The 25,720-nt window shown below is 38.2% G+C and overlaps 1 protein-coding gene across 1 annotated transcript in view; it reads right to left on the reverse strand.

Moving 5' to 3' along the window:
- lekr1 (Leucine-, glutamate- and lysine-rich protein 1) overlaps positions 1 to 23,414 on the reverse strand; it is a gene marked incomplete at its 5' end in the record, with an annotated part of 99,561 nt that extends 76,147 nt beyond the window's left edge. Inside the window, 3 exons of the mRNA XM_084410011.1 lie at positions 13,929 to 14,128; positions 22,849 to 22,931; positions 23,411 to 23,414. Of these exons, the coding sequence (XP_084266137.1) occupies positions 13,929 to 14,128; positions 22,849 to 22,931; positions 23,411 to 23,414 (287 nt within the window). The remainder of the gene's footprint in view (positions 1 to 13,928; positions 14,129 to 22,848; positions 22,932 to 23,410) is intronic.
- Between the last annotated feature and the right edge of the window lie 2,306 nt (positions 23,415 to 25,720).

Here is a 25,720-nt window from a genome sequence, read left to right on the forward strand (position 1 = left end):
GAGTATTGAATTAAAAAACAATTTCCTTGCATTCTTCATCTTCGTGCGCTTTCAAGTCTATTCTGCCAACACACATCCAACCATCTCTTGCCAGTCATTGTGATCAACAGAAGCAACATCACACCATCTTACACCAAATCACTTATGCAACGATAGTACAATACAGCATCATGCCAACAGAATGTGCCGTTTCCGCTTCTTTCGGCATGCCGGAAGACCCAGTGAGCGCTTGAACGTGAGGTTTTGATCAGCAGTGTGAAGCTGGGGAGCATTACAGTAATGAACACAGATCAGAGACGTGAGTCATGGTCACATTCCCGATCAGTCGAGAAGTTCAAAGAGCTGCAGTCTAAATCACTGTCTTACTGAAAGAACCAGGCTACTGAGAAGCAGCTATGTGGACTATGCACGCTCAAACCTTTGGGAAAATTAATGCAAGTACGCTTTAATCATTGCAAAGACAAACAAAACCGATCCTAATTAACTGAACTGACATGTACGGTCTGGCTAATTTTATTACTTGGCACTGATGAGCAAATGAAGCGGTAATGTGAAAACAAGAATAGAAGTAGCACGCAAATTTCAAAAGGGCAATAGTGCATTGTGAGTAAAACAGAGAGAGAGCCTGTCCTTCCCATCCTAAAGTATTTCCTTGATTATAATCATTGCTATGGCATCATTCATGGAAACCAAACATCATAAAAAACAAACAAAAAGAGATGCACACAAACACCGAGGTGACACACTTAACCACACACACTCACACTCTCGTTCTCTCAGGGATGTGTGATCCTCTGATGTTATTTCAGTCAAAAAGGTTTCAGTCATCCGCTTTTCCCCAAGGCTCACCAAAGTTTATGCATTTGGGTCTTGAATGAGATCACAAAACACTCGGCTGAAATATGAAAATCATGTGCATCATTGTGACACTCTCCTTTCCTTCAAACCCACAACAGGAGGCCTTTATTGTAGTTTACTCTTTTGCAGTTTACTCTGTTGTCATCACAACCGTCGAGTCTTCAGTGTGTGCCTGAAGCTAAATGTGTGGCCTACTCATGTTTTCCCAAACAAGCCAGACACATGAAAGTATATCAAACGCATATTATGTGCAGGTGGGTGAATGAGGCCTCTGGGTTTGCATACACAAAATATCTTTTGTATTCGCATCTAGTGTAAGCAGACGTACGCAAAAATACAAGCAGGGCCTGGGGTTTGAGATGACGAGGCTGATGGGGTGAGGGAAGAAAGGATAGAAAATAGAGCTCAGGCTTTACGAAACTAATGAACAAGTGAGCGAGCGAACGTATGGACAAAAGAATAAAAGAACAGACGAAAGCACCGACAAATAAAAAAGAAAGAAAGAATAAAAGAAAGAAAAAAGAATGAACGAATGAAAGTATGAGCGAAAGAAAGGGTAAAAGAAAGGGCGAAAGAAAAAAAGAAAGAAATTAGACAAAGAACAAAAGAACAGACAAAAGAATAGTATAATAAAAGAAAGGACAAATGAAAAGGCGAATGAAAGAAGGAAAGAAAGAAAGAAATTAGACAAAGAACGAAAGAACAGACAAAAGAATGGTATAATAAAAGAAAGGACGAATGAAAGGGTGAAAGAAAGAAAGAAAGAAAGAAAGAAAGAAAGAAAGAAAGAAAGAAAGAAAGAAAGAAAGAAAGAAAGAAAGAAAGAAAGAAAGAAAGAAATTAGACAAAGAACGAAAGAACAGACAAAAGAATAGTATAATAAAAGAAAGGACGAATGAAAGGGTGAAAGAAAGAAAGAAAGAAAGAAAGAAAGAAAGAAAGAAAGAAAGAAAGAAAGAATAGTATAATAAAAGAAAGGACGAATGAAAGGGTGAAAGAAAGAAAGAAAGAAAGAAAGAAAGAAAGAAAGAAAGAAAGAAAGAAAGAAAGAAAGAAAGAAAGAATAGTATAATAAAAGAAAGGACGAATGAAAGGGTGAAAGAAAGAAAGAAAGAAAGAAAGAAAGAAAGAAAGAAAGAAAGAAAGAAAGAAAGAAAGAAAGAAAGAAAGAAAGAAAGAAAGAAATTAGACAAAGATTGAAAGAACAGACAAAAGAATAGTATAAAAGAAAGAAAGAAAGAAAGAAAGAAAGAAAGAAAGAAAGAAAGAAAGAAAGAAAGAAAGAAAGAAAGAAAGAAAGAAAGAAAGAAAGAAAGAAAGAAAGAAAGAAAGAAAGAAAGAAAGAAATTAGACAAAGATTGAAAGAACAGACAAAAGAATAGTATAAAAGTAAGAAAGAAAGAAAGAAAGAAAGAAAGAAAGAAAGAAAGAAAGAAAGAAAGAAAGAAAGAAAGAAAGAAAGAAAGAAAGAAAGAAAGAAAGAAAGAAATTAGACAAAGATTGAAAGAACAGACAAAAGAATAGTATAAAAGTAAGAAAGAAAGAAAGAAAGAAAGAAAGAAAGAGAGTGAGTGAGTGAGTGAGTGAGTGAGCGGGTGTGTTAGCATGATTGGCGCTGACTCAGACTCACAGGACTCAGTTCTGTTTGCTTGGTTGCTCTCAGTAACAGCAGGACAAGCATGTAATCGAACATCTAACATCTAACATCTAACATCTATCATCACTCCAACAGGTTTCGTTCTTTCTATTTCAACTAATTCAACCCAAATGTGCTTTGTGTTGATTTCTCGTGTTATGTGTAAATGCACAATGGGGTCCAAAAGACCATTAGTGAAAACTCTTCTATTTTGCATTTGTTTCTAACATCAATATACAAATTATATTAATATCAGCATGACAATTTGACTTAAAATTTGAATTGAAAAATGAACAGGAATGTCAGAATGTCTCTGTATGTGGTTTGTGTTAGTCAAACCTCCAGCACTGAGAGGGACATCTCAGGTTTTGCTGCTTAATATTTTCGTGGAAACCGTGATTTAAAAATGTAGGATTCTTTGATGAATAGAAATTTCAAATGAACAGCATTTATTTGAGTTAGAAATCATTTGTAACATTATAAATGACTAATCTGACATATGATCCTCACTAATAAATAAAAACATACTTTTTTGAACGCTAGTATTTCTGTCTAAAGTCCGTCTTGGGAAATTAATAGAAAGGTAAATAAAAATGAGTAATTTTTGGTTAAAGAATAATTAGTCTCCTATGATGGAGTCTGATCTCTTTGCAGTGTTGATGTGTTACAGAGGAATTATTAGGGAGTGTAATTTTCATAATCACAACAAGAACCACTAAAAATCATTTCTCCTCCTTTTCCGTTTCTAACAGATGCTTTGCTTATAGGCTGCAACTAAAATCATATTGCAGCCGCACATCAAAGGAAAGCGTTTCGGGCAGTTTCCTGATTAAGTGGCATGACACGAGCCTGATTTGAATCTCTAATCCCTTCGTTGACTCATTCAGAGTCTCTTTTTTGACAAATCAAGAACAAAAATCACAAACAGCCCAGAGTGTCTGATTTACATTCTCCACGCTTCCCTTTTAAACCTGCCGGATCCCCTATAGTGCCCTAGACCTCAACTAGATGAATCTATTCTGTAAACCTACCTATAAATCCAATCCCATCATGCATCAGTTGATCTTCTGACCCTGCCCGTGACAGGCAAATCTGACATGGATACTAATGAGTCAGGGTTTAACATTGTTTAGAGCTCCATTAATGATACGACGCTGACGGGGTCTTACTTAAAGATCCCATATTGTACACATTTCTGAAGTTTTATTTTAGGTTTTGATGTCCTTGAGAATATATATTTGCCGTATAAGTACCAAAAACCATCTCAATATATTTTCACAGCTCCATTCTCGGGAGCTCTGCCATGAACAGGTCGATTTTGGCCTGTCTACTTAATATTCATGAGCCTTTCTTCTGATTGGCCTGTTGTTTTCTGAGTGACGCACGGCCAGGCCAACCACAGGTAACTAGGGTCATGTATGCTGTAGCCTGCTGTGGCTTAAATAAAGTAAGGTAAATAAAACACCTGTAATGATGGTGATAAATTATTTGTTATTAAAGCATAAACATCTGTTAATTTAACATAAAAGCAAGCATAGGCTATTACGTGCATGGTTTGGCATGACAGAAATAGCGCAAAGTGTGCTCCCTTAATAATTCCTAAAAAGCTGATATCTCAGTTCATCGCGATCTCACAAAGCTCCGTTATTATCAATAAAGCTGACTGCACAATACATCTTTCATAATGTCAACACTTCGTTTGTTATAATCAGAGGTGAGTGGATGCTATCTTAAATGCATCTCATTGGCCACTGCGGTCAAGAAATCAACATATATGTCTGTGATTGGCTACATTGCTCAACGCTGCAAACATGTTATAAATAGAAACTCGTTCTGGCCTGTAAATCGGTTTTATTTAGTTTTAGTTATCCTTGTTGCATTTGTGCAACATATGAATAACAATTTATTTGTTTTTAGATGTTTTATTTTTAGATATTTCTTTTTTGCGTAAGTCCCGCGAATCGTTTTATTCTCCCGCAACACACACACACACACACACACACACACACACACACACACACGAGTACCTTACGCCTAGCCTGGAAATCCAGACCTAAATGTGAAAGATTAATGGTCTGGCGTCGACTAATGAAAATCGGCCAGCTCGAGGGGCGGCACCAAGCATGCATTTGAAAATCTCACTGCACGCAATTGGATAACACTCTGACCAATCACAACAAGCCCCATACGCTTAGCTACCAGCGGAGCTAACTGGTGGATTAGACTCTTGCCGTATCCGGTCGGCAAAACAGCAAAAACGCCCTTCTTGCAAAGGAACGATTCGAGCGCCGTCTTCTGTTCCTCTTTTAGATAAAAAGCCACGTCTAACTCGTTCATTGTAGCGGCCAAAGCCGTTTCAAACAACTGGTGTTCATCCATAGCCATCTTGCAATGTTTACTAATGACTTCGACGACACATCGCTGTCGTCATCTCGCCTCTGGCCCGCCTATATCAGATAACCCGATGTGATTGGTGCAGCTCGGATACAAGGGCATATTTAATGAGCATCATTACTCGACACCAGAGTAAACTCGCTGAGCAAATTCAACTTGTGCTCTCGCGAGAACTCTGGATTTCCAGGGTACCTTACGCCCGCACTCGGCCATCAGATCTAGTCCCGCGCCGCACTGTGTCACGTTGGGTCCCGCGGGAGTGCAGGTCTCTATCACATTTATACGGAAGTCACAACGGCTCGTGAAAAGGCACAGCTACTTTATGCAGGCTGTGTGCATTTGTCTGTGGATTGACTGTTTTGAAGCTTATATGGTAGTTACATCGCCCCTAAACCTCTGTTATCATGAAAAAAAGCCAGGAAATTTCATTTTTGACAATATGGGACCTTTAAGCCCTACAGGGAGACTCAGGGGGTCATTTAAATTCACACACTCACATGACTAAGGGAACCACTTATCAATAATGAAAGAAGCCGTTGTGTGACCTCTGTCTGAACTCACGCAGAGAGAAAACAGGAACTGCTCCACCGCTCACTGGCTTGGGGACCACAGACAAAGCATATGAAGTTAAAAAATTCATCTTTTAAGAATAGTAATATTAGAAGAGACAAGATATCTGAAGATGTTTTTTTGAAGAGCGGGTACCACAGCTGGCCTGTCGATCTCTGTTAGTTAAGGTGAGAACAAAGCTAAGCGCGTCTCGGCCCTTTCAACATTCATATCTCAAAACTAATTGAAGCTGTCGGACATAATTTCACAAAAACAAAACTCTTTTCCATCACCTCGCAAACACGCATTAGCATATAAATAAAGTACGGCCATATAAAGCATGATGTTCACACCTTGATACGACAAGTGCAAAGTCACATCTGAATAAGCGCACGCTCGATTCACGTGCCTCTACAACACGATTTTCATCACGTTTCAGATGGTATGCAGAATGTCTAAAGCCCTATTCGGACGGATCTAGTTTAACATGGAGAGGTGGGGTAAAGTAATAATTACCAGAGCTTCTCTGTGATTTTAGTCCCGTCCGAATGTGCATCTCAGTAATCATCACGGACAATGTCAGTAAAGATTACGGCGACTTTTACCTTCAGTAAAAAGGTCCGGAAAAATGACCTCAGGTGATACTAATCCCGTGCGAATAGACCCGCTGTACATATGTATGTAAATATTTCATAATTTCCTGTTTAAAAGTAGTTTTCCGCTGTTTTTCAAGTATGGAGACGCTTGAAAAAGCATCAGTTGCGTTCTAGACGCTGGGACGAGTCTCAAAGTGTTTCACACACACCATTCAGATCAGAAAGAAGATCGACAGTACTTGTTAGAGGCACGAAACATCTTTTAGTGTTAAATAAGTGCCTTTTACCAACACAATCCAATCTGAAGTTAATTAATACATCGTTCGACCGGACATAACTGTTTTATATATATATAGAAATATAGGTTATATGTGTTTGCGCACGTGATATCAGGAAGCAACGTAATACACACATGACGACAGGAGTGACGGCGATGCGCAAATCGAGTTACTCTCCGAATTGGCCGTTAATATTACAGACGTCCTGTGGTAAAATTACATTACTCCACCTACCCTTGTAAAGTCAATCCCGTCCGAATAGGGCTTTAAGTATGTGTTTTGTGTATTTGAAAAGCATGCTGAGAAAAATAGCACACCTATATACTGCCCTCTTCCACTTCCTGCACCAACCACAGGCAAATAGCGTGTCTTTGTTCATGCTGTACGTGTACATGTGCATATATGGCAGCTGCATCTCTGGATGATGCAAACACATTAACCCTCGCAGCGACAGAGGTCTATCTACACGTATACAGGCTCACCGCAGGCACACAGCAGTTGGTAAACATGCGTGCAAGAAGTACCAAGATATCAAGTTCTCTATACAGCTGAGAGATGCACGATGAGGAAGTGAAAAACCACCAAATCCAGTACAGTGCCGTTCGCCCGATAAATTTATATTATTGCGAAAGCCACACGCACGCAGACACACACACAAACATGCTTAGCGGTGTAAAAATGATGCACTTCACCTTTAACTTTATTTTGTTAGGTTGAAAGTTCCCTATTTAGCTGTTACTCTAAACCCTTCTGTCTATTCAATAAGCCTATGATTCCTTTATTCACAGCAACATGTCTGTGCCATTCTCACATCTCATTTTGTGTGGTTGAAAGTTTCCCTAAAACCTGCATCAGAATTAATTAAGCCTATAGCCAAAGCCTTTATTCACAGCAACATGTCTGAGCCATTCTCACACCTCTCCCGGATGTTGTTGCCCACTGAACTATCTACATCTACCACATGCTGTCTCTCCCACGATCCATTTACTGCCATCTCACATCTGCCTCTTCCTTTCTCTAGCAAAGAGTTTTGCTTAGCGTCACCTCAGAGGGTTCACTAGCAGGTCGCAAAACTGTCTGAGTCAAACCGAAAGTCCCAACTCGAGCTGTTGTCAATCAGCGTATTAAGCTATGACTGACCCAATTCTTTTTCACACAGTGATGCATGATTTGAGCTATTAAAATAAGTGTGATTAGGTTTTAGGAAAATGGAGGCAATCTTTCAAAATACAAACAGAAGCAACTCCTTTTCTCAGGAGAAGTGCTCCCTCAATGCAAGAGTAAAACAGAACAAATATTATCAAACACGAGATCAAATAGTGTGCAAAGCATCCGTTCTTTGAGAGGTGGTTGCGATTGACTCATCTTGCATCAGATGTGCTAATCTGTCTCAAACTGGCAAAAATGGGCAAATTAATTACAGCCTAAGCAATTCACCCACAATGTCACCACTTTTAACCACATCAGAATCAAAATTAACTTCCAACCAATCACTGACAGGGGGTGGGTGTTGTGAGGTTTTGCGCTCGTGCACGGCTGCACGCGAAGTCGGAGAACACGAGCAAGACCTCACAACACCCGCCCCCTGTCAGTGATTGGTTGGAACACTATTTGTTTTGGTTTTGAGTGGTTGGTGAAACCAGTTGTTTTTGTGTGCAGATCTCAGAGGCTGCCTACAGAGACGCGGTTTCTTGACGGCCTGCTTATGGGGCGGGCAGCTAGCAGATCGTTAGGAAAGATTAGATGAATGTGATCATTTATGTTTGGGCCTGAAATCGCTGATACAACCTTTAAGTCGCAAATTTTAGGACTTGAGACTTGCTTGACAAATATTTATAGAAGACTTGACTTGACTTTGACTTTATATTCATGACTTGAGACTTGAGTTAAATGACTCGAAATAACTTGTATTCTGTTTAATAAATATCTGTTTTTGAATGCAACGCAACCTAACCACGTGACGCAGCAGGCAGGCAGAGAGGAACCTTGGAACTGGCGCTGCACAGACTAGGGGTGAAACGGTACATGTATTCGTATTGAACCGAAACGGTACGGTTGGTGCATGAATTTACACGGTATAAAAATAAATAACACTCACGTGCAAATTAATGAATGTAATGCCGAACTACTGTTAGATACGCGGGTTCTTAACGGTCACCTAATCTGTCCCGCCTTAGCTCTGTGGCTATAATGAACCACGCGAGTGCGATGTCAAGATTGCAAGCTGAAATATGTTGCGTGTGTGAGAGAGAGAGGCGTGGGCGCGATCGAACAGTGGAAACATAAAAACATACTCTGTCATTTAGTTCATAGTACAGGACATCCAAACTGCATCCAAAAAGTGTTTACTTATATTTGTGTACACTCGCAATAAAACACAACCTTGTGCTTTTGTCAAACTGTAAACTTTTTTTTTCTTCTTCAATGTTAAGACTTTGAGTGAAAAGCCTATGGATAGTTTTTGGGGATGCACATAAAAGACTGTATACACCTTCACACACACACACAAATAAAAAAAATCATACAGACTTGCGAACCCAACCATGCATCCACAAATAAACAAAACAAAACAAACAAAAACCTCGAACTTGCAAACACAACCATGCACATGCAAACAAACAATACACTCTTCACTCAAACAGATGCACAACATTCACTCACAAATATTAATCACACTCAAATCATCTCTCTCTCGCTCTCTCTCTCTACACACACACACACACACACACACACACACACACGAAAATTAAAAAAAACGTCAAACTCAACCATGCACATGCAAACAATACACTATTCACTCATAAATATGCACACTCACTTTAATCATACTAAATCAAATAACCTCTCTTTCTCTTTCCTTTAAATAAAAAAGGAAATATCTAACTTGAGAATATATATGTTCATGTTCCATAAAGGGGATGCTTGTTTGAAGAATGCCATTTGGTGGCATAGAAACCATTACACTTGCATAGATTAATACTTTTTAATGGTCTTCTGCAATGTTTGAGGCATATTTAGGTACAGCAGCTGTTTCAATATTTTACATGCTTTTATGTTGGCCTAATTTCAGTTACATTTTAGGCTATGTAGTTTTTCATTTGCTTTATTTTTTTAGATTTTTAGATTTTTATTGTATTAACAACTCAGCTGTATGTGGAGTCCTTTTGAGTAGAAATGCATATTGCAAATTTTTTTTTTGCAAATAACAACTTGCACATGTGTGACTTACTCCCACCTCTGGTCTATATACAGAAACAATATAATAAGGGTATATATAAAACAATAAGGGTTATGTTTTTGGAATTTATATTTGTTTCTTTTGTTTTCTTTTCAGATTCCAGTAATATAGTTTTATTTTTCCCAGTTGTAGTTTTGCCAGATTTTATATGCTCTGGTTTGTGTTTATCATCTCTTGTTGTGTTGTGTTGGTTCCTGCCCTGCATCCCATTCTCCCCAGTCACTTGCTCTCCTGTCTGCTGCATCGTCTCATCACCCACTGTCAAGCCTCTGGTTCCCTGAGCCACTGTCTTGTCTCCATCATTGGCCGTCACACCTTTGCAGTCTCGACCCGACCAGCCAATTCTCCTATTGTGTGTCCTGCCCTATGTTTGGCCTGTCACTACTTCATTACCTTCTTGTGCCTTGTCTACTGTCCTGTCAATAAACATTCTTCGCTCATCTCTGCATTTGGGCCCTCTCTCGTTCAGGATTCCTGACATAATTATATTGCTCACAAGGCTACTTTTTTTTTTAAACAACAACAACAATATTGTTAAAGTGAAATATTACAATTTAAAATAACTATTTTCTATTATATTTAAAAATATAATTATTCCTGTGATCAAAGCAGAATTTTCAGCATCATTACTCCAGTCTTCAGTGTCAAAATAATCATTCTAATATGATGATTTGATGCTCAAGAAACATTTCTTTATGTTAAAAACATCTGCTTAATATTTTTGTAGAAAATCTAAAAAATACAGTAAAAATATATTTTAAAGGTCCCGTTCTATGTGATCCCATGTTTCAAACTTTAGTTAGTGTGTAATGTTGTTGTTAGAGTATAAATAATATCTGTAAAATTATAAAGCTCAAAGTTCAATGCCAAGCGAGATATTTTATTTAACAGAAGTTGACTACAAAAAACGGCTGGATTGGACTACACCCCTCTACATCCTGCTTTAATGATGTCACTAGAACCGTAACCTCCGCCCACAGGAACACAGGCGTATTGATGGCGAAATGTCAACAGACGTGGTTGATGTTTATCTATAATCGGATACCGCAAAAGTTTAATTCGAAGTTGTTAGTTTGCTCTGTCCATTTCACCACGGACTGTTTTTCTAACCTGGAATAATATCAAGCAGACTTCTCTCAGCGTTTCATACTGACGAAGGGGACTATTTCAACTATATTCCAGCAAGCGGTAAGTAGTGATTTAATATGGAAGTAGCGATCACTCTTCACATCGTTCGTTTCTCTTAGTAGGATGAAAATAATCTTACTTAAACTGTGATTAATATACAGAAAGCGATCAAAGAACAATCCCTTTCCAATCGCCCAAGCTATCAATCACACAGCGCGAGTTTATCTGGACACTTGCCAAAACTCGTTATGAAATCAATGACGCTGTTACACTGCACAACGAAGCTCTTACTGTATTTATATGCCTCATGTTTGCATTGGTGAAATCATAAGTGAGAGTGCAGAAACTGCGTTGCAATGATAAGATCTTTCACGCGATCAACAGACTGTCATCTGCTCAGTGCTCATCACTGCAACCTTTTATGTGATGGTAATAGATCTAAATACTTAAAAAACTTCTCATGATTCGTTAATCCAGATAGCTGTAATAGTAAAAACGTATAATAGCTGTAATAGTAAAAGTTTTCCAGATAGTTCCACATGTAATGCCAGATATTTCATATGCAAGCATGTCAGCCAATCACAGCAGAGGGCGTTTACACTGAAGTCTCACAGCAGACACGCCCCTTCAAACAGAGTGTTCAAACCAGGGAATGAAATCAGGCTAGGAAATATGCCTTTTATTTCTAAATTATAACAATTTTTGATCTAAAAAACATACTAACATTATAAGGGCACCCCTGGAAACATTATAAAATAATAAAAATAATCCATGGAATGGGACCTTTAATATATTTTATAATCTAATTTCTTTATAACATGCCATATATACACAAAATAAGCACAAAACAAACGCATGCACATTGCTCAAAGTGGGTGCTTGGCCAAAAATAACTTGCACAGGAAAAAGTGTAAAGTCAGCACACCACAGCTCCAACAATATATCAACTTATTAACAGACTCTCACAAAGGTCAGTGTGATGAAGGGCCTTTGTGCTTGAAATGTCACCTTTGTGAGATTCTGTAAAGACATTTTTTGGAGGCATGGTGTGCCGACTTTACATATATATATACACATATACATATATATTATATATGCAATGACAATAAAGAGCTTGAATTGATTTTGAAATGCAGCTAGAACATGAATTTACACTGGACAAACAAAGCCCAAAAAGCAGAGAAGTGACTTTGTGTCCTCATTTCAGAAGTCTAGCACATAACAAACACACACGCTTGCGCCCGCTGCTCAGTCGTGTCGGATCTGGAATGTGCTGGACATGAATGAATCGGTGGGGGCCGATCTAGAAGCACGACTGCTGCGCTGTTCGGTTTTTCTCGTGAGCTCACACGAACACCACAACCTGCTATTATTATCAGCAACAGCGGGAGGGAGCGCAGAAATGGGATCCACAATCACACACTCGCTTCACACCTCTCTCTTCATTCTCTGAATTTCTGTCTGAGCTAAACTACGGAGGCGTAGGTGTTGAGAGGTTCATTTTTGATTGCTGTGGCGGTGTAATTATGCCTGGCATTCGCGTCAGCTGGGAGAGAGGACGTACACATGCACGTCTTTCCCACAGTGACTCACGAGGGAAACCAGAGATGCAGAGTTCAAAGCACGAGGAACTATTCACACATATGCAAATAGATGAACACAAAGTAATCGCACTAACAAGTACATTCATACACACACAACCCATCACCAGGCGCCCGGAGTCCCCGGCCAGCTAAGGTCCTGTAAGACAGGGGTTCCCAAACGTTTTTGTGAGCCCAAAATATTAACTTTTTAGATTTTAAAGTAATATTTCAATAATTTAACAACACGTTCGCATATTCATGGTTCTCTGATGTTGGTTAATCATCTCACAACATGCTGCTAAACAAATAAAAATACATTTTTCATTAAGTGTTTCCTTTTGTTTTATGTTAAAATATTTATATTACAGATTAATTGCTATTTGTGTGTTAAAAAAAAAAAAAAAGAAGCTTAACCAGTAATCAGGAAATACTGGAAAAGTCAATTATTTCGTAACTAAGTCTGTAAACCCTGAAGAACATTCAGTTACTGGAATTTTTTTGTAATAATTTATGTTATTATTTTACTATATTGCCTCCAGACATATGTTTGAGTGGCCTTTGTATACTGTCTTGGACAATGTAAGGTCTTTGATCCAAAAAGGTTGCCATCCACAAAAATGTTGCACTAGAACCTTTTAACGACAGCTGTATACAAAAGCATTATATGTGTCTACAAACACACATACCAATATATATGATTGTGCACCAGATGACTACCGTATATATTAAAATTTGTTTTTGAGTCATGATCTGACTCACTAACTAGTTCGACTTGTAGGATGACGTGTAAATCCAAACTGTAAGCGCTCTGGGTAAGAGGTGGGTGGATGCTGTATGAAGTGAAAGACTGAATGTATGTAATGCAGTGGGTGTCACATTTTCTCGATCAGTGAATTCATATATTTTGGGCTGTGGGCGCTTAACAATTTTGCAGCCGGTGTGAAAACGAGCTCCATGAGAAGCAAGAGGAAAATCGGTGGTATAAAATCATAGTTCCTCCGCAGGTTATAGAATCTGACTTCACTTTTAAGGGGACGATGGGATTTGGTGTAAGATTTAGTCTGTCTCTTTGCCATAAAGTCTCTGATGGTTTACAGCAGTGGGATGATAGATACAAGATTTTTACACTTTCTGAAGAAAATGTGAGTGATAAGTTCCCATCCAAAACCCATTATGATTCTGGAGAGTCATGGGTGAAAATCGCAGGCTCAAAGCACAGCTCTCCTCAACGAGCCAGGGTGTGATATTCATCCCTGCTGAAAATACCTGTATAAGGGTCCATCATGGGAAGCAGGAGTGCTGGTGGACCTGCTACAACCAGCTCAGTTTTGCTTGAGAATAGCATGACTGTGCTGGTTCACCAGTTAGACCAGTACTATAACCAGCTCTAAATTTGATTGACCAGCTCTGGATTTATCAGCAGGGCTTTACTGACCTCTCAAAACAAAGAATCCAAACATCACACTTTGGGATGCCAAAATGAGCCGCAGATGCAGCATGTGTGCAACAACCTAATATAGTGAATAAATAAAGCTGAAAATGCCTGTTACCCAAAACTAAAGCCCAGTTTAAACACTCACCCTGATCTACAAATACATGATCGTCTAGATGCAATGAAACGTTCTGTTTTATGTTCATGTCATCAGATGTATGAGGTATGAGACTCACGTGTCCTCCTGTTGAAGCAGAGATGTGTTCAGCTCCTCCAGACGAGCGTAGGCTAGCTGAAGCTCTTCTCTCAGGGGTTTCTCTCTCTCCTGCTCCAGCTCTCTCTCCACTTCCCACAAACGCTCCTTCAGACGCTGGAACTCGTGCAGGATCAGATAACTCACGCCACAATAACGACAGGCCTTCTCTGAATGATCCATCTGAACACAAACACAAGTATAAACACAGATGATATTCACAAATCCATCTATTTACATTTACATTTACATTTAGTCATTTAGCAGACACTTTTATCCAAAGCGACTTACAAATTAGGACTAAAATTAAGCGAGTCATCATGAAGAGGCAAAAAACAACATCTATCTGATCTATCTATCATCAACCCATCTATCTATCTATCTATCTATCTATCTATCTATCTATCTATCTATCTATCTATCTATCTATATATCTATCTATCTATCTATCTATCATCAACCCATCTATCTATCTATCTATCTATCTATCTATCTATCTATCTATCTATCTATCTATCTATCTATCTATATATATATATATATATATCTATCATCAACCCATCTATCTATCTATCTATCTATCTATCTATCTATCTATCTATCTATCTATCTATCTATCTATCATCAACCCATCTATCTATCTATCTATCTATCTATCTATCTATCTATCTATCTATCTATCTATCTATCTATCTATCTATCTATCTATCTATCTATCTATCTATCTATCCACCAACCCTTCATTTATTCATCCACCAACTTATCCATCTAACCAACAATCTATCATCTACCTACCATCCATCCATCCATCCATCTATCTTCCTATCTACCTTCCTCCCTACATACTTATCATCTATCTATTATCAATCCATCTATCTACCATCTATCCATCCATCTACCCACCCGCCCACTTCCTATCATCAATAAATCTACCCAACTATCAACCCATCCATCACAAACCTAGCACTGCCGCTGCACACACACTCAAAACTGCCAGGAGTCCAGGGAGAACAAATTAGTCATTGATTATGTTTCTCTATCACAGTCAGTTCTGTACACCGCCACACTTCACTGAATCCAGTGGCAGCTTTATAAAGACCGTCTGAGAATGACAAACAACCAAGCCTTGCTACTCCTCCCCGGAGTGAAAGAGACCTGTCAGAGTGCAAATGCCACACCAAAGCCCATGAAACCTTGATCTGAACAGCACACTGTAGCCGGTGTGTTTCCCTTTCATTACATTTGTGAATACAAGCAAAAATTTACAGAAGAGGTCAGGCACTGCAGTTTCATTTTTTGTGTCAGCATCAGTTTCTGTTACACTTACTGTAACCATGTGTTTATGATGACCGGACCTGCAGCTGTGTGTTCCAGTCATTTTACTGTAAATATATATATATGGTCTGCGACTCATTCTGATTATAGCGCTTGTGAAAAGAGAAGTATTAAAGAGGTTCTTGCTGAGTGGACAAGACGAATGATTTATTTGCATTTGTATCATCTCATCTCTCACCAGTCATTTTCACCCCTTCACTCAGTGTCATTTATTTTCAGGACTGATCCGCACGCACTGTAGAATCATGAACAAGTCCTTTAATCAATCATGCAGTGTCTTGGATCACGGCTGGGTTTTTCACACACACTCTACGAGTCTGACCCCGTCTCATGTTAAAGCCTTATTTTCAGGACTGATCCGCACGCACTGTACAGGTGAAACTCGAAAAATTTGAATATCGTGCAAAAGTTCCTTTATTTCAGTAATTCAACTTAAAAGGTGAAACTAATATATTATATAGACTCATTACATGCAAAGTGAGACATTTCAAGCCTTTATTTGTTATAATTTTTATAATTATGGCTTATGAAAACCCCAAATTAAAAATCTCAGAAATGTCAAAAATGTTCTTAAGCTGTAAGCCATAATCATCAAAATTATAAAAGGCTTGAAATGTCTCACTTTGCATGTATTGAGTCTATATATTAGTTTCACTGAAATAAATAAATGCACGATATTCACATTTTTCGAGTTTCATCTGTAGAACGACTGCAAGTCGTTACGTCTTCTTTAATCAATCATGCAGTGTCTTGGATCACGGCTGGATTTTTCACACACTCTCTATGAGTCTGACCCCGTCTCAGTTAAAGCCTGTCTGTGATCCAGCTTACCTAACTGTCTAAACACACGCACACGCAATCGTCTGCCTCCCGGAGAAATGTGGACATTTGCACGAAATCTGAAAGCCCTGATCCCCCCGCTCTCTCTCCCTCACGCATTGAGAGACAGGCACGCATGCATAGGCTTGCACACACACACACACACACACACACACACACACACACACAAGCTGGCCTGAGGGGACGATGTCTGCCACCAGTAGGAACGTGTTCCCGTGACAGTGATGGCCCTCGGGGAGCCCTCTGCCCCAGGCACTGACACTTCCACTTAGCGCTCAAACACACATGGCGTCCTCACACACATGCTAACACACACACACCTTGTACCGAGCTGGATGGATACTTCAAGACAGGAAAGGCCCTGCTTCTACATCCCTTCTCAAAAGAGCGATATAAAAAGTTCATTTTATATAACCTTCAATGAATAAAAGAAAAAAAGTAAGTAAACTTATTCGACTGGGCGATTAAGCCGGTGAGACATTTTAAAACAGCCTGGGAAGTCAAATGAAAGGTGAAGCGTGTAATTTCTGTGCTATTAGCAGCACTAAAATGAATTGCAAAAATAATGACTTCAGACAAGCCCTTGTTTTCTATTCTCTGACAAGCAGGTCATCCCAAATTATGCCAATGTTGTTGTAGACACTAACACGAATAGATTCCTTTTAAAGCTGTTAGTTTTGCGGAAATAAGCCTATTTTATGTCTTTTTAATTGATATGATGGCACTTGCCACGAGATGAATTAAACATATGACACATAGCAGGGGGGCTGAAGATAACAGCAGAGGTCTTATCAAGGAAAGAGCCATCATTCATTTAACTGGAACCTTTCTGCCATCATCATCATCAAGCATCAGAGGTTATCTGATAGGCAAGAGCGGTTTATGTGGCATGGTCTTTAGAAACAGACCCCTAATCTGTTTCTCTACTCACCCCTCCCCTCTTCTCATCTACCCCCCTCTTCTCATCTACCCCCCTCAAATCCCGTGTCAGAAATGGGTCAGTGTTACAGGCACGCAACATACCCCCCCAATACCTCTGCAAATTGCCAAACGCTACACAAAGAAACCTGTTATGAATTGAAATGATGCATTTAAGACCTTTTTTTCGTGATGCTACTGTTAATTTGGGACACAAGCATTTTTAAATATATATTGTAGTTTACATTTTGTAGTTAATATTTGCCATTGTCGAGCTGTTAGACCACTGAGGAAGAGGAAGAGACAATGTTTTTCATAAACACTTTTTGTTATACTGGATGAAACTCTCTTCATATCCTGATTATTATTGGGGGGACAATGTCAACAGTGGTTACTTACAGCCCTATCTGAAATGTCATGACAGTGAGTAAATATGAAAGAATAATTTTTTGGGTGGGGTGAACTATCCCTTTAAAACTCCAGAACCCAGAACAACTGGTTCCAGTGTCAATTCCTGCCTCTCATTTCCGTTGTATTTGATCTCCTCTCATCTCCTACTAGCCATGAAATAGTCTCGGACAACTGCTGATCATGTTATTTCCCTAAATTATGTTTCCAAGCAAGTGAGAGGGTTTGTGAGTGAGTGGAGCACGTCAGTGAGAGGATGGTTCGTGACTGCAGCTTTGTGGATTTTCGTGGTGATAAAGACCCCCCGTGGTGCTCACTGTACCATGAGCCAATGCTGAGATTCTCATCTGGACCCACAGTGCCAACACATTACACGACAGCAGGATGGCCGTTGACAGGGGGATGAAGACTATAGGACTTGGGGCGGGGGGGGCAGACGATGGCCTTCAGCAGTCATGGGTGAATTTGACGCCTGGATGAGTTCTCCCAATTCCCTCCATCCTCTTCCGCCTTCACGCACACTTCCTCGCGTGGAAGGAGAAGAAGGGCAGTGGCTGGGAAGAATCACCTTTGCCCGCATGTTGATCTACAGCCCAACGCACGCAGAGACAAACAAGCTGGAAGTGATGGGGGTGGAGCGTTGTTTTCCATTGTTCTTATGGAAGAGAAATAAGAACACTTCTTTTCTTTTTTTTTGCAATGGCTTTTTCAAGAGTTTTAAAAGAAGGAAAATTCAGCTCACAACTCATCCATAAATCTACACATAACTTAGAAGCCTATGGGAAGAGAATACAAATTTACACCTGCCAACAGAGGGAGTTGAGACATTTTGCCAGCCATTAATATTTCTCTTATTGTATTTTCATTTAAAATATATATAATTCTATTCAAATAAATTCAGTTCCTTTGTGGAACCAGAGAGTAAAAAATATTGTATTATTATATAGATGAATATATATAGCAATGCAGAGGTCATTGTATCATTCACATAATCATTTACTTTAGGTAAATGTTCTCTAAAACACATTTAGATATACAACATTCAAGTTTCATTAGTAATGTTTTTAAAAGACGTCTAGACTCACCAAGCCTGCATTTTTGTGATGGCAAAGCTGAATTTTCAGCAGCCATTATTCGCGGTCTTCAGCGTCAAATTATTCTTTGATGAATAGAAAGTTCAAAAGTTCAACACTTATTTGAAATAAAAATCTTTCGTAAAATTACGAATGTCTTTACTGTCACTTTTGATCAATTTAATGATCCTTGCTGCTGAATAAAAGTAATAGTTTCTTTAAAAATAAAAAAATAAAAAGTAAAATTTTAATGATATTTGATGTATGACTCAATGAAGAAGGAAATCCCCCTTAAAAAAAAAATCTGAATAAAAACTAGGAAACCTATTACCATAACGGATTTGAGACTTAACTTTAACTCGGAGACTTGTGAAAGTCTGAGCCAGTCGCTATGTGAAAGGCTTCCTCTAATAAAAATAAAACATATTGGTCATGTGTCATGTGTCGACATATGGAGTTCGGGATGGAAACAAATCTTAAGACATCCTCAATAAACCTCTGATGCCAAATTTTCCACTAAGGTAAAAGTAGAACATCATTCTTGCCAGTTCCTGATAAAGTTACCAGCTATTAACTCATATATATATATAATGTATAATTTACACACCAAAGCTAATATATACTTGCAGAGGAGTTTGTTTTTAGACCCAGCCTAGACAGGTTAGAGGCGAGAGGAGGTGTTGTTAGTGCGTGGAGAGGGTGAGCAGCGGGGCGAGCTGAGGATACTTTCATGCCATTGAACGCGCAACATGTGCCGCCATTATCCCCGCATGTCTCCTAAGGTTGAAAAATGTGGCTGTTTTTTGGTCCCATTCATTATTTAGAGAGAAGCAGAGCTAGAGAGAGGCACCATAGTGAGACTCAGTGGGATCTCCATCATTTCTCTTGTCACAGTGGAGCCACTTGCCACGCTAACATCAAAAATGAATAGTGGAAAGGCTGAACATTTTAAAACAGGCGGATGTGGGTTAAAACCAGGGAGGAAAAAAAACAGGAAGAGTAGGTGTGTGTCTATTTGTTAAATGTCAGATTTACGACATCTGAGAAAAACATGATTTGAGTGAAAGACACTTTTTACGAGACACACAAATAATTAAATGAATTGTTTATAGCCCAAGGAGTTCTGGTGTTCAGCATGTGAGCGGCACGCCATGAATCTGGGCCGCAGAACACAATACCATAAGGTGTTCATTTAACTGGGATCCTCCCTTTGTAGAGACGTTGCATAAACTGAGGGCATCTTAGGGCAAAATGTGTACATGTGACTTATGTCAGAAAATATATTTTCTGAGATAAACACGGTCAGCGCATGTTGAGTTTCAGTGGCTTTGAGAAACCAGACAGCAAAAATATCCTTTTATGCATTGCATATAAATAGCTGTGATGTTCCTGGTAGACAGTCCCTTTAAATAGGCCGTATTAGGCTTTAAATAAAAATACTTTTTCTACTTTAAAGTTTTTTTGGTTTGTTTTTTGCACACAAAAAATATATATATACACTACCGTTCAAAAGTTTGGGGTCAGTACGATTTTTAATGTTTTTAAAAGAAGTCTCTAATGCTTATCAAGGCTGCATTTATTTGATTAAAAATACAAACAAAAACAGTAATATTGTGAAATATTATTCCAATTTAAAACAGCTGTTTTCTACGTGAATATACAGTAAAGTGTAATTTATTCCTGTGATCAAAGCTGAATTTCCAGCATTATTACTCCAGTTTTCAGTGTCACATGATCCTTCAGAAATCATTCTAATATGCTGATTTGATGCTCAAGAAACATTTATGATTATTATCAATGTTGAAATTGTTATTTGAATTTTTATTTCATGATGCTATGATGAACAGAAAGTTCAAAAGAACAGCATTTATTTCAGTAAGGAGGAAAAGGTTTCTTTTGGGGGAAAGAAATCAAATAAATCAATACTTTTATTCATCAAGGCTGAGTTAAACTGATCAAAAGTTACAGTAAAGACATTTATAATGTTAGAAAATATTCTATTTTAAATAAATGCTGTTCTTTTGAACTTTCTATTCATCAAAGAATATTGAAAAAAATGTGTGCACAACTGTTTTCAACATTGATAATAATCATAAATGTTTCTTGAGCATCAAATCAGCATATTATACTGATTTCTGAAGGATCATGTGACACTGAAGACTGGAGTAATGATGCTGAAAATTCAACTTTGATCACAGGAATAAATTACAGTTTAAAATGTATTAAAATAGAAAACAGTCATTTTAAATTGTCATAATATTTCACAATATTACTGTTTTTTTATTTATTGTTTTTTTTATCAAATAAATGCAGCCTTGGTGAGCAGAAGATACTTCTTTTAAAAACATTAAAAAATCTTACTGACCCCAAACTTTTGAACGGTAGTGTATATTTGTGGGAAAACGATCATTTTCAATCATCAGTCTGAAATTATCCGGTTTAAGGCGCTGCTCCTTTAAGGGTTGTCAGTTAACGGCCACTGTTATGATTGGCACAGGAGTACGTGTTTAGAAAACATTATCCATATAAAACTGCCATTGAACCGGTTTGTGATGCAGCTGCTGTCAGATCCAATACAGCTGCTGCTTCATCTTACAACTAAAGTACTCTCCATTACACTGTGCCTCGCTTACAAAACATCTGCAGTCAAATGCTCTGAACAAACATATAATTCTCAGACGATATTTATTAAAAATAGTCCATCCACTTGTTCCTGATGCTGGGATCCTTCTGTAGTCTGTACAGAGACACAAACCAGCTGTTTAAACTGGACGCCTCAAAGCGTACGTTCTGTCACTCTTCCATTCGTCCTGTTGTCGACAGACTCAAGCACGTGGAGCATGACCGAATCTTTAAAATATGCATCATGATTCTCCCACGAATAGACAACTAAACTAATTTACTAATGTTTCTGACAAAATGTTAATTGCTGCAGTCAGTTTAAAAAATATTAAATTCATTTTTTCTTAGAAATCGGTTTGTATGAATGATTCAATGACTCGCTCGTAAAGACTTGAATTTTTAACAGTCACTTGTCGCCACCTACTGGTGTAATGATGTAATTGCTACTATCTTTATTTGAAGCGCCAAGTTGCTTTCAAAAGGTGATTTACTCTAATTTGATCGCTACCGTAGACATCAGTGTTTATATCTGAACTATAAACTTTTACGTTAGTACTTCTGTGAGGATTGTTTATTATTGTAAGACATAAATAATGATAGTGTGTGGTTGAAAAGACTGCTTGTGAAGCTGTTTCATACCTATTCATGACAACTGCTCTCTCTGGCTCAGCGGCAGCGCAAACACAGGTTTGAATTTTCGCTGAGATTGTACTTGTCAAAGGTGTACAAGACACTAGCGGATCGCCGTCATTTAAGGATTTAAGAAAGTTCGCGTGGGCGTTTGAATCGAGATCACAATCTTTTAAAGATTAATCGTGCAGCTCTATCTGAATACTGTATCAGTGTCAGTGATAATAATGAGCTCTATTTGCTTTTGACGCAACGCTCACATCGAATAGGCGAATGTCGGCTGTTAAGCGATTGAACGCCAGTGGGCGGAGCCTATGATGTGATGATGTATAACTATTTGTCAATGTCTTGCTCTGGAGGCAGTCATATGCAAATGTATTTGCCCATGTGACGTCATCCCACAAAATCCAAACAAGCCATTTTTGGAGCTTGATTAAACGAATGCTTTGTTTGTAATGAGGAGGACGTTTTAAGCTATGAAAATTGCAGGATGTTTTTAATAGTACAAAGACCATGTCAAAAGATTGAGGCAAATTTGATTTCTCAAGGCATGTCAAATCAATTTGGCATTTCAAAAACATTGATCTTGTTGATCTCAATGAAGCCTTTATCAAGAATGCCATCCTGGCAAACTTTAATAATGTGTTAAATACTGAAATACAGATGGTAAACTGGTTTAACGAGTATGCCTGTTTTTGGAGCTGTGAGAGAAAAAGACAGGCATAAAAAGGCACATGTAGAAAGTCTGCATGTTTTAACTACTCACAAGACGGTTTTGATAATAAACCTCTTTTGAACAACCCAGTGCAACGTGACCTCTTTAGGACACAAAGGCACCTGATAAATCAGACAGAATGAATGCTGGTCTTCTCATATCTCTCGCCAGCTGCCCCGGAGCACAACGGATCACACAATATCAGACTTCCCTCTCTATCACGGAATCAAACTTCCCTCTCTATCACGCAGAGATGTGAAGTGTCTGTAATTATGATGGAGAGTAATAGCAACAAAACTGAGAACCTATGCAATTACATGTGCGCAGCAGGGGTGTAAAACTGTGAAATTAACGTTATTTACCTGCTGTATTTCCAGGGGTAGGGGGTATGAGGGGGTGTGTATCTCCATTTCCTCTTTATCAGCGCTCTCCTTAGGGATCTTCTCTATAAAATAGAAGGGAAAAAATGCTAATTTTACTGACTTTACTGATAGACACTGTAATACAAACCATCACACATCAGAGTTACTATAGTTAACTAAAAACTTAAAAACCTGATATAATAAAATAAACGTTAACTGAAAAAAATAATACATAAAAATTAATAATAGTATTAAAAACTATAATAATAGTATCTCAATGATACTAAAATAACATCACACTACATTGGATAACAAGAGCAATAATACATGTAATATTATTTAGTCTCATTCCATCCTTTTGAAACATTTGGCTTTTAATACAGCAGGGTTAGTTGTCGTGTTGTTTTCATTTTCCTTTTGTCATAAAGAGATTAGCCAACGAAGCATAACAAAACACGCTAGCTCGAACACTAAAACTTACATAGTTGGTGACATTTCTGATTGCTTTCAACAGTTTAGTGAAGAGATTCACTTTACTACATGATAAAACGTATTTACATACCCATTATTTTGTCCGTTTGCAACAAAAACTGTTAGATTTGAGTCGTAAATATCAATGCGCGTGAAAAGCACGCCTCAGAGGTGAAATTTAAGCGTTACGTAGTTACCACGACGACTGCGCAAGTTTCTACGCAAATTACGTAGAGACTAAAAGAATGCTGAGTATTCTCGGAGCGCATGAGATGAGAGTGATTCACATACCCAACCCACGCACTGACAGAACTGTATTTATTTAAGGATCCTCCTAAGATATTGTCGTGCCCATGTTTCGCTTCTTTGACAGTTTGAGTTAATGAGATGAATTGGGAATCATGTCTAAAAACGCAGATTAGCTCGACTGCTCTGTGTGCCTTCGTGATGGCTGATCCGCATTTACAGCAGAATAGCACGGATGTGTGTGATAAAAATAAAACAAGTGGGCTTTGAGGGGATTTTTTCAGAGAAAATCCTCGAAACCCCGACCTTATGTGTCTCACTATGCTAAACCCTGGAAGACACGCAACGGGATTTACTCTGAAAGCTCTTTCTGCGTGTAATGGCTCCTTTGGATTTTTATCCTGTCATGATTAAATAGTAATGATAGTCTACATAAATGTTGTTACTATATGATATATTGCACCGCTTTTTAATCGTGATTGTATGTCGTGTTAAAGGGATAGGTCACCCAAAAATAAAAATGTATTGTCATTAATGACTCCCCCTCTCCTTCCAAACCCGTAGGACTTTCGTTCATCTTCAGAACACATTAAGATCTTTTTAATGAAATCTGAGAGCTTTCTGTCCCTCCATTGACAGTCTACGCAATTAACTGAAAATTTGATGCTTCAAAAAGTTCATAAAGAGATTGTAAAACTAATCCATATGAATTTAGCCATTTATAGTCAACATTTTCTGAAGAGACACGATGGCTTAATATGGTAAACAGATTTTATTCACATATAAATATTCATCAGCAAACATAAACAGAAGCTCAACCGAACCTTGCTGAAGTTCAAACGTGCTGCGTAACACGACGAACATACTTGAGCTTGTTTACCACAACTGTTATAAGTTGATAAATGTTTATGTGAATAAAAGCCTAAATTTAATCTGTTCATATATAACGTGATCGAGTCTCTTCAGAAAATTTGGACTAGACTGCTTAATAGATTACTTTTACAATCCTTTTATGATCTTTTTTAAGCTCGAAGTTTCCATTAATTGCGTAGGCTAGCTGTCAGTGGAGGGACAGAAAGCTCAGATTTCATTAAAAAGATCTTAGTTTGTGTTCTGAAGATGAACGAATGTCTTACTGGTTTTGGAATGAGGGTGAATATTTAATGACAGAATTTTCATTTTTGTGTGAACTATATCCCTTTAATCCAATAGAGAGCCACCACTGTTTAATGGCAGTGTGCCTGCGGGACGTTTATAGAGTTCATCCAGGCACGCTATGTGTGTGGGGAAGTGTGTAATGTAAATAGAACCTTGCCGAAAGGACAAGTCACTGAATGAGTGTGTTTGCGTGCGTTAGGATATGACTGAGAGTATGCGTGCGATCCCTTGTGCGTGCTGTGGCGTGAGAGTAGGAAGAAATGGGTGGGGTCTAGGATAAAAATAAAAATAAAAAAAAAATGAAAAGGCACTCAAGCTGTTTTATTGATTTGTAAATACGTCGTAGAGGTATTGAATATGCTCCTATTAATAAGCTGTTTACCTTGCGCTGATGTATCTGTATTTTACAACCTCTCGCACTGTTTACCTGTTTGTGGATGCCATTTTTCAATGTTTGTAAGATTTTGTTTTTTATTGAAGGCTGAAAACCTTTTATTGAAAACCTCAGAAAGCCTATAACCAGCTTTTTGTAACAGATCAAGCAAACAATATAATAAAATGTTGTGAACTCATCTTCTGAACAGTGCTTATAGCTTGATTATGCTATTTCAGAAAAACCAAGGGGAAAAAATCCTAAAATGTAACAAAACAATGTTACCAAACCATGTTGCATACGGTTGCATATGTTAGCATGTAGGCCACATAATTTTCCGCTTAAAGGGACAGTTCACCGTAAAATACGAATTAGTCATCATTTACTTACCCTGGTGTTGTTCTAATGCCATATGCCCTTCTTTCTTTTTGCGTGTTTTTGTTACTCACAACAAGTCTCTTGAGTCACACACATAAGACCAACGGATAAGGATAACGACTTTAATTACATTAAATTTCGTGTTGTTTTTCACCAAACCCTCTCGTAAACCCCCAGAACACGTGAGATAGACGACATGTGTGTCGTATGGGATCATTCTGCGATACTTTTGCGTCTTTTTCTAAT

The sequence above is a fragment of the Rutilus rutilus genome, assembly GCF_951802725.1.
Source record: "Rutilus rutilus genome assembly, chromosome: 5".
NCBI classification, from domain to species: Eukaryota; Metazoa; Chordata; class Actinopteri; order Cypriniformes; family Leuciscidae; genus Rutilus; species Rutilus rutilus.